General features: G+C 39.1%; 1 protein-coding gene across 1 annotated transcript; it reads left to right on the top strand.

The window, feature by feature from the left end:
- Positions 1–929: 929 nt before the first annotated feature.
- Positions 930–5,263, top strand: LOC118477443. Its single transcript, XM_035968948.1, has one exon. The coding sequence runs from the start codon at positions 2,895–2,897 to the stop codon at positions 4,704–4,706; it is 1,812 nt and encodes a 603-aa protein (XP_035824841.1). The 5' UTR covers positions 930–2,894; the 3' UTR covers positions 4,707–5,263.
- Positions 5,264–10,239: the final 4,976 nt, after the last annotated feature.

The raw sequence follows: 10,239 nt of genomic DNA, 5'->3' as shown, positions 1-10,239 counted from the left end.
AAAGCCTGTGGTGAGATCATTCTTAGTACACGTATCTGACCCCAGTCTTAACATCCTTCATACTCTATGAAGACCTAGGTTTGCATCAGTAGAAGGAGAGCGCAGATAACATGACATAAAACCAATCCATTATGTAAGTATGAAATTGTCCTATTTCTTAACATACTCAGTTACTCACTATATTTCCCTCCACTCCTCCCCCACCCCACCTGGGAAAAACAATACCTCATTATAATAATCTCTCTGTTCATTTGTAGCGCATATCTAAGTGCATTTATGTTTCCCACAATCCTGTCAGCAGGTGCAGTATTGTATATGCTTGTATATTATATGATTAAACAATAACAGCCAACAAAAAGAAAACTTTAAAAAGTGAGTTTAACCCCCCCCCCCCACCCGGGCTGTACTACTGACTGGAGTGTCTTTTGGCCATTCCCAAAGGGGGGAAATTAACATCTCGAGTTCTTATACACAGCAGAATTGTAATTGTAAATGGACTGATTCATCAATGTCATGCTCATAACTGTGCCTGAACTGCAACAGGGAACTGCTGCTTTTTCTTTCCAAATACTTACTATCGTCATTTCTCCTTTACTTCTCTTGTCTGTTTCTCACACTCTTGTGACCCGCAAATTCCGGGGTGCCCTGATAGTCGAAGCAGACTCTGTGCTATTGGATCTAAAGAGGTGAGCAGAGTAAGTCTGATTCCCTGTAAGGACTTCTCTGTTGACATCCACCTATAGGCGTTCAAATGACCTTATGCAGTTGCGAGCGCCGGAAAACCTCTACAAAAACAAAAACAAACAATAGTGAGTTTACGTGGGTGACGTCACAGCTGTGACCTCTAGTACTATCATAACCTCTTTGCCTGTTTGTACAAAACTAACAAATACAAAAACAAAAAGCAACAAAACAAAAACAACGAAAAAAACTCTCAATAAACAAAAAGCGAGCCGAGGATTGAGCAAAAGTACAACGTCCACACTGCTAATGGAATTCAATTTTTATTGATTCAGTCGAGGATAACAGATTTTTCCTTCATTGATGGGGCAAAGGCTGGCATTTGATTACAATTCGGCTAAATTGGCCCGTGACCTTCAAAATCGAACGCGCTTGTTTTTCGAGGATATGAGTCGAATCGAACCCATTGTGCTAAAATGGTAGCTTTAGCCCCTACAAATAACTTCAGATGAGGCGTTCTATTGTGAACTGGACTTAGGCCAAAGTGCACAGGTATAAATATTAGATTACAAGTATGATATGGAGTATATTGCTAGGAAATAATGTGATCTTCTTTTTCCAAACCGTCAAATGAAATAATAATTATGAACATATTATACGATGGCTTGTATTCCCTCTAGGTGCCAAAGCAGCTTGTGATATAAATTATGGTAAAGATCTCTTTGAAGTTTCTTGTCCGAATGGTGTCTTTCGTGTATGACGTAACTGCTATCCCCATGCTGGCCAAAAACAGGGAGGAGTCATAGGATGTGGGGAGTAAGCGTAGGTCAAGTAAATTTCCAGTGGAGATCTCAAATAGACCTTCACCGTATTAGGGGCTCTACACATCTCCGTTCCAACAAGGCGGTTTTAACTGAAATGGGAATCGGCTTTGGAACCGCCACTCAAAATCGCCATCCGACGGGTCGGCGCATCATCCACATCATGTGTGGTTTAACCGTCGTACAAGTCAGATTTAAAAATGGCAGAGTGCACTAACAATGACGATTTGCTTGCAATGTATGCGCTGCTCGAGGCCAAGAAAAAGAAAAAGAGAAAAATATGGATGGAAGACTGGCTTCAGAAAAGCGAACGTGTTCCAATATTTTGTGGTAATTACGGCCTCATCCTGATGGTTTCGGTAATTACTGCACATCGTGACACAGAGTCCAACATGGAACTGAACCCCTTCAGTGAATGCATATGTATGTGGATCTTTTTTTCTCCTTAATTATTGAAAACTTCAGGGACACATTCCATGACTATGTTTGTTAGCCCGGTGAAGAAAGAACAGGCACAGAAGGCTTCTGGGGAGACAATATTTAGATAAAAGATAAGAAAATTGGACTGTTGTAAACAAAGAAAGAAAACAACGTTTATTGTTTTAGAGTCTCCAGTCTTCTATGGTTACCTAACAATTTGAAACAATATGGTATTTTATTATTCGCATTTTCCCTCTACACGTTGAGAAGAATTGACGCATTCATTTGCTGTCCAATCTCAAACAAAACTGATGACTTGTCCGATAGGCCCCTACACTAAAGTATTGAACTTTACGCCATAGCCTAACCGAAGCGAGCTAAATTAAGTTCATTTATTATATGAAGATACTTTTTTTATTTTGATATTCATTAGAAATGTCACAAAAGGCTGCAATGCATTGTAACCAATATGATTGTGCTACACTTCGCCATAGACAGAAGCCTCAGAAACAGTCAAATACAGTAAGATCGATGAAAATATGACAGGGGAGAAACAATAGGAACAGACAGAATCCCGGCAGTAGAATAGCAGCTAAGTTTGAATGACGACGAGGTACAATATACTTGACACTATTTACGTCTCATCTCTTTATCCAGTCCTTTCTCCATTATTTTTCCCTTACTCACAAGACCACGTTCCAACTCAATTAAACAGAGACTTGCGATTCTTCTAACTCACAGAATGTAAGAAACACTCACACAAACTAGAATAAATCGACATACAATATCATATAATACGCATTGTATTTGAAATCATAAGTTATTGTTGACTCAAAAAAAAAATGTCAGTTGAATAGACAATTGAGCTCAAAATAGTCCAAAATGTTTCAGGTATAAATCAACTTGACCGTGTGTTCCAGGTTAAATGTGACGGGGACACTCTTGTGGTATCGTCGGCCCACTCATCTCACCATGATTTCTATGTTTCATGAATTACATCGGGGTTTGTGCTTTGCTATAATTATTACGGGGATCCTTTCTGACGAGCGAGTCCAGTATGTTCTAGCGTTTCCAAAACATCTCAACTACGCTGTTCCTTCCTTGGCCATCTCGCCACTGTCACAAGACTTTGCTATGAATATCGAGGTTACTGTAACAGCACCCGCACGTAAGACTTCATCAGGTGAAATACAGACTCTGGAATATTCACACAACTTTACGTCCACCTCAAACGAGCAATGGCTTCTTAACTTGGAGTATTTGACTCATTTCGACATTTCAGGTGTCGGAAAGAAACAAGGAATTGTCGTAACTTCCCCAGTCCAGCTAGTCGTCCAGGCAAGAAGTTTGAAAGTCAAACTACCTAAAAGTCGTTCTAAGAGTTCTGGAGTGTTTAATGTTATGCCCATTACCCTGTTGTCGTTTGAATATTTAGTGGTCACAGAATGTGTGATTTCGTTTTGTATTCTTCTTGTTGTGAATCCTGAGGGGGTCAATGAAGTCACAATTGAACTAAAACTGGACCCAACGCAAAGCAATATCACGTACAAAGAAATATACTTTCACTCTGGGCAATTTTTACAGGAATCATTAGGACCCCTAGATGTTTTGCAGATTTTGGCCAAGAAAACAGACCTCACAGGTACATGGGTCAGGGCACAGAGGAGAATAGCGGTCGTTGCGGGAGCAGATTTCGATTGTGTGGGGTTAAACATTTCCTTATGTCGAAGAAAAGACATGACAATAGAGCAACTCCCCCCTGTGTCTGCTTTAGCTCAGGACTACGTTTTAGCACCTCTGTTCAATGGAAATCTGACTTGTTTCGTCAAAATTGGGTACATCAATCCTTCGACGACTTTTTCCGGTTTGGAACATGTTGAGACAAATGTGGACACGTTTAAGAACACATCCACTTATTTACTTTTTGAATTAGGAGACAATGTTATTTATCTGCACGCATCTGCGCCCGTGTTGGTTCTACAGTATGTTGTGTCTCAAGAGATAGTTAATTCCTTTGACTATTCAGCTGCAGTTCAATATCCTATCTCCAAATGGGATACTCGTGCAGAGTTTTTAACTTTTGACAACAAAAATAAGCGAATTGTACTTGCAGCGTCATGCGAATGCATAAATGTAATTAAAATCGGAGTAGCTATTGAAGAATTGTATACACCTTTGAGAGCCGAAGACCCGACAGGGATTTCTCATTTTTGTTCTAGAGAAATGGTTCTCATTCCAAACAATACAGTAAATAAAGTTGAGATAAATGGTGAGAACTGTCCTTTCAGCGGTTTTGTCTTGGGAAAGGAACATGAAAAGTCTGGCTGGATAGTTCCGATCACATCTTCCAATATTACTAAGCTTAACTCTACGACTTCTGAGCCTCATGTAAAAAATATAGAGACAAAAAAAAATACCGTCAATAACACAAACATTGTTGAAGAATCACTTCAAAGTCCAACCCCTCAGTTCAGAAGTAAAGTGTGCCCATGCTCATGTCTTTATGCATCCAAGAGATATCAAGACCTGCTAAATGAGAAAGTCTTGTCCTCGAAGATGGCAGGCATCCAGAGATATCTCCATGTTCCTAGAGTAAACCTCTCCAAAAGAGTAAGGAGCAAAATGTCGGCTATAGACCACAGGCCGTCCAGCACTTCAGTAGGTTTCATCATATTTGGGTGCACGTTTTTGCCAATATTTGGTGGCATAATAGTAAATGATTGCTGTAGGGCATGGCGATATATATTTTGTCGTGGGTGCTTTAAGAGAATAGCTTCCTTTTAATAAATTAAGGAAACCAATCTGTGGAAATTTGAATTGTTCGTTTTTATAAAGGCATTGATTTTCTCAAAGGCTGTGATATAAAAAGAACACTTGTTTGAAAGCTCCATAAGCTTGAATACAAAATAGGAAAATATGATTTCTTTATCAAAGGTCTCCATTCAACTTCAGTTCCGGCCCCCACCCAATAAAAAGACCCCCCCCCCCTTTTTAAAAAAGAACATTATAAATACCGCCATCCCCAACATACCACAGGTATCCCCTCCCTGTCCGAACAAAATAATAAGTAGACCCCCCCCCCTCCCGCCTCAGATAAAAACAGAAAAATAGAGACCGCACCCTCAATTCCTTAAAAAAAAAAAAAAAACTTAAAAAATTTATCCCACCCCCTTATAATAGTTCCTCTTTAAAGTAACCACAGAAGGCGTGTCTAATTGGGAAGGAACCATTCTCAAGCTTGACTAGGCCTGTCAGATCTGCGAGACCTCATGTCCTAAAAATGCAAATGTTAGATCCTAACACCCTAACACAGAGCCAAGTACTCCGTCTTGCCCGGGGGGGGGGGGCTTTCTGCAAATCTCCTGTGGAGAGCCGCCTCCTGGCCGAGACCAACATCCCATCCCTCAAAATCATGATAAATCAACGTAGTAGTCAAACAGTCTACGGCTGTATGCGTCATACTCATCCAGACTTAATAACAAATACAAAAACCAAGACAAAAAGTTATTTTTAAACTTTTCGGACTCTAGTTATTCGGGATATTGATAGCGTACAATTATCAGAAAAAGATACAGAGCAGCTTCGTTTTCACGACCTTCCTCCGAGGAACCCCAAAAAGGCAAAAATAAGTTAGACCTGACCACTCACAAGAAATCATGCATAGACATTAAAAATAGCATTTAAAACTGCGAATAAAAATCTCATCAAACAATACTCCAAAACAGAGAAAATCTTCACCAATGGCTCTAAATCGGACTTACTGTAGGCACCGCTGGCTTACCCTCAAACAACACTCCGCAGAGGAGATTTCATCCCGAGGTCTCCATTTCTTTCTTCAAGAGGCCATTGCCCCCAAATCATCTTTCCTCATACTGTCTAATTTCTGGTCTTGCCTAACTTCATTCACCAGGTTTACACTCTTAACCATTGAAATACTTCAATTACAGTTGAGGTTGAGGATTCACTTCTTAACTAAACAGTATTTGCATGGCTACCTATCAATGTAGGCACCCGAAGAAACGAACAGGTTGATCAGCTGTCACAGGAATTCTTGTACCGCAAGTAAAGATTAACGGGGAGCATACATCCTAGACATAATTAAAAAATATGGCCAATTCTGTACCTCCAGTATCTAGGAGGAACAACGGAACAAACTAACAGGCAACACACTCCACAACATCGTGCCCATATTGGGTCCACAGAAACCTTCCGGTCTTTCCAGAAGATAAGAAGTTATTAAAATATGAACAAAATTACGCATTGGCCCTACCTCCCTGACGCTGAACCATCTCCTACAAGGAGAGGAAAAACCGTGTGTCGGATGCGATAGCGATTTTATGACTAGGCACATCCTAATAGAATGTTTAGACTTTGGAGAAACTCCAAGGAAATATTTTTGATAGTATACTAATTGAAAGAATATGTTTCCATCATTGATGCCAACAGACCTCTCGATATCTTGAAGACCTTTGGTCTTTATTCCGAAATGTAAATACATAGAATATTATTTTAAAAATGTAAACAGCCTTTTTTGAAACTGAAAATTTTGCTATGTATTTTTTAGATACTTCAACCATTCTGACCTGCGAAGTCGAACCAAACGGTGATGTCAACTAACGTGAAAACAACTAACTTGTGTCCCGCGCGTTTATTTGACCTTATGCAGTTGCTAACTTTTACCAAGCTGAAACTGAACTATTCATATTTACAGATTATATGCCTAAATCACAACAGACACTGGTAGGCTTCCTTGTTAGTGAAGTCAAGAAGCAGGTTCGGACGGCATGGGTTGCCTCAATAATCAGGAGGCAGAGTTCTACCTGAGCGGTCAGAGGTAGTAGAGTCTAAATTTAGGACCAAGTCTACTGTTTACTAATTTAGGTATTTTGCATGGAATTCTGGGAGTATATTCAAGTGAAATTTGAGTTCTGGCTTTTTATTATTTTTTTTCAAATCGGCTCCAATGCTCTAAGTTTATGTCACTCTAATGTTGAAATAATGAAATGAGAGTGAACGTACTCGAGGAAGTGTACAATTATAAAATGTTGTCTTTTTTATTTGAATCTTCTTGGTATTTTAAGTACACAGTAGAGGCAGTTTCTATTTTGATTTAAGTGATTGTTTTTGGTAATATTTGAGACTGTTTACTTTCTTGTAACGGGAATAGAGACAGTCTTGGATTGTTTTCCTTTGATCTCGAAAGTTTAAATTTTTAAAAATTGTTTGTGTAATTGTATTCATTAATCTGTGAAATCTCATCATAGTTCAGTTCAATCTTGTTCATAATTTTTCACTCACTTTGCGGAAAACAAGAAACATGAATAAGCTTAGACAACTTACCGAATGAAGCAGAGTTAAGTAAAATAGAGTCTGGGGGAGAGGGGAAGTAGGAGAGGAACGAGAAAACAACCTGCGTGGTCCTTCCTCACGAGACAGTTTCTATCCGGAACTAAAAGGAGATGGACTTTTGGGTTGATCCTGAGGAGAAGGGGGAGCAGCTATGGGCATGTACCGTCTGCGATGAACCCAACTTGAAGACAATTAGGCGTTTAAACGCGAGTATTTATTTCCTTTTGTCAATGGTATTTTGTACAATGTAGCTGTTATATTACGTAAATGATGTAATATTCAGTCTACCAGGCAAACCGATGTATCCGTGTGCATGTTATTTTCTTAGCTGTATCTTGTTATGAGGTATTTGGTACCTTCGATTTGTAGTTGGTTGTTTACAAATTCAGATGTTCTGTTTGAAATTCTGCCTATAACTTGAATACGTTTCCTTAAAATTTGATGTTTAGCATATTATTATTTGTCAAATCTATATCAGTTTCCTTTGTGTAAGTATAGGAAAAATAAAGAAACGGAAGATACGAAAAAAAGAAAAGAAAGAGACGAAAAGATAGAAAAGAAAGGTTAACTTTCTTTGATACCCTCTATCTGTGGTCTGTGTTGTTTACTAATCTAGATTCCTGTTTGAACTACTGCCAATAGTTTTCCATAAAATTTGAGTCCAGCTTATAATTATAAATCAAATCTATTCCAATTACTCTAGTGTATATTATTCCGACTCTGAAAGAGTAAAACGTGAGTGAACGCCAGGGTGAAAGTGTGTAATCAAATTATGCTGTTGTTGTTGTTGTTGTTGTTGTTTTGTTTTCGTATTTTGAGTAGTAGAAGTAGTTTCTATTTTGACTTGGTTACATTTGTTCCTTATTGATCGAGACTGTTGACTTTTTGTCTTCACTAGGAATATAGCTATTTTTGGATTGTTTTGCTTTCTTTTCAACGGTATCATTTTCGAATAACTTTTTTAATGATGGTATTCATGTATCTGTGAGATATAGATAATTAAAAGATGTTTAATTAAATACACTCTTGTTCATACATGTTCATTTACTGAGAGGTAAACAACAAACATTAAACTTGGAAAACTTGCCGAAAACGCGGGGGTTAGATAAATACACATTTGAGAGTCGGGGGGGGGGGGGGGGGGAATCAGGAGGGGAAGGGAAAGATTTAACACTCTATGTGGTTCTTTTCGACGGAATTTCAGCCAGTTTTTATCTGGAGCTATGAGCATGTTATGGACTTGGAGGTGGATCATGGGGAGAAGGGGGAGCAGCTATGAACAGATACCGTCTGCGGCGATCCCAACCTTGTTGAAAAATAGACAAAGTGACAAATTACAAAGTTATTTCTCTTGTCTGCGGTTATTGATATCGCACAGCTGTTGTCCAACAGTTGTTGATGACGGCGTAACATCCATACCATGAGTGTCACTGAAGCATCTGTGTGTATACTATTTCCATAACTGTATCTTGCTTTCAGGTAACACGAATCAGTGTTTCGCGGCCCCAGAATAAAGAACATCTAACTCGGATTTTTTGGTGTCTGCGCCTGGGGTATCATGATAATAAAAGTGCGAACTCTTATTCCTTTATGTCCGTGTTAAAACCATGGTAACGGTTTCGCTCTTCAGTGAAGAGGATAGAGTGCGTCTCAACTTTGAACTCGAGTATCGTAAAAGTATGTGTAACAAAAAGAACCTTGTCGCTGTTTAATGTTGCTGTCGGTTTGATATGTGAGTGTTGGCAAAGCTATTTACTGATTTGAGCCTTGAATGCCGAGAGAAACAAGAGGACAAACAAAGGCTTCAAATGGTATAAAAAGGAAAAGAAAGAAAAGAAAAAAGAGAAAAAAAGGATACTACAGAGCAGGAAGTAAAAGAAAAGTAGGAACAAATAAAAGAAACAGAAAAGAGAAAGAAAAGAACAGAAAGAAAAGAAAGTTTTTTGTTTTTTTTATTGATTACTGGTGGGGGAATAGTGATTTTTGTTACAACGATCTGAATTATTAATTATGGTAATGGTACGTATTTTATGCCTCCATAGACTCAATTTAGAATATTTACGAGGCAGTCTTCTGGAAGCCTGCTTATCAGGGCCAACCCGGGCTAAAAAGGATACAACTCCCTAGCTGAAAGATCGAGATACTAATTAATTTTATATTTTTTAATACCCACTCACCTCCCCCAAAAAAGCCCCCCACATGTAAATCGAACCTACATCTTCTGTGTGCTATGAAGAAGATTATAACTGCTACACCGTAGACTCTGTTGACACCTATAGAACTCAACAATTCAAAGTGGTGTCGGTGGTCTAGTGGTTAGGCTGTTAAGTACGCAGGTGAAAGGTCATGGGTTTGAACACCGGCAGAGTCCCGACTTTGTGTCCTTGAGAAAGGTACTTTACATGGATTTTCGTCACTTCACCCAAGTGGGAATGGGTACGCGTTTATAGACACCTAAATGCCTTGTCAGTTTGTTAGTATTTGAGCGCTTAAATTAATTGGATGCTTGCACTGTACGCTTCCAGGGAAACCAAGAAAGTTTCTGTGTGTTCTAAGGTCTCCTGGAGTAATGATAATATAAGTTGTAAAGCTCATAAAGCTTGCTGTTGAGCGGGGATAAAAATCCATTTTAGAAATAAAATGCTAGTTATTATCATTAAGTGTGTGTGTGGGGGGGGGGGGGATCTCGTGGTCTAGAGGTTAAGATGTTTCCTTCTCATTTCATAAGTCCCAGGTTCGAATCCGGACAGCGAGGGAAAATAAATTTCCTTCTCTAAAACGTTCTCCTTACACCTCTTTTCATGCTATAAAACCATGTTTTATCGTCTGCTTTCGTCTCCACTTTCTGGGCCCCTGATCTTCCCCTTGGCCACTTTCTCTGGGCTCCTGACGCTTTCTGCAGCATTCCTACTGCAACTCCTCGGCTCCTTCTCACTGCTGTCTTTCATCCACATCTAGCCTTTCGGAT

This window comes from Aplysia californica, unplaced genomic scaffold, assembly GCF_000002075.1.
Source record: "Aplysia californica isolate F4 #8 unplaced genomic scaffold, AplCal3.0 scaffold00099, whole genome shotgun sequence".
NCBI lineage: Eukaryota > Metazoa > Mollusca > Gastropoda > Aplysiida > Aplysiidae > Aplysia > Aplysia californica.
Note: the sequence above shows the minus strand (reverse complement) of the source record. Positions and strands in the feature narration are given on the sequence as shown.

Excerpts from the sequence above, each read along its gene's own strand:
- LOC118477443 (XM_035968948.1), top strand. The coding sequence starts at position 2,895 with ATGATTTCTATGTTTCATGAATTACATCGGGGTTTGTGCTTTGCTATA.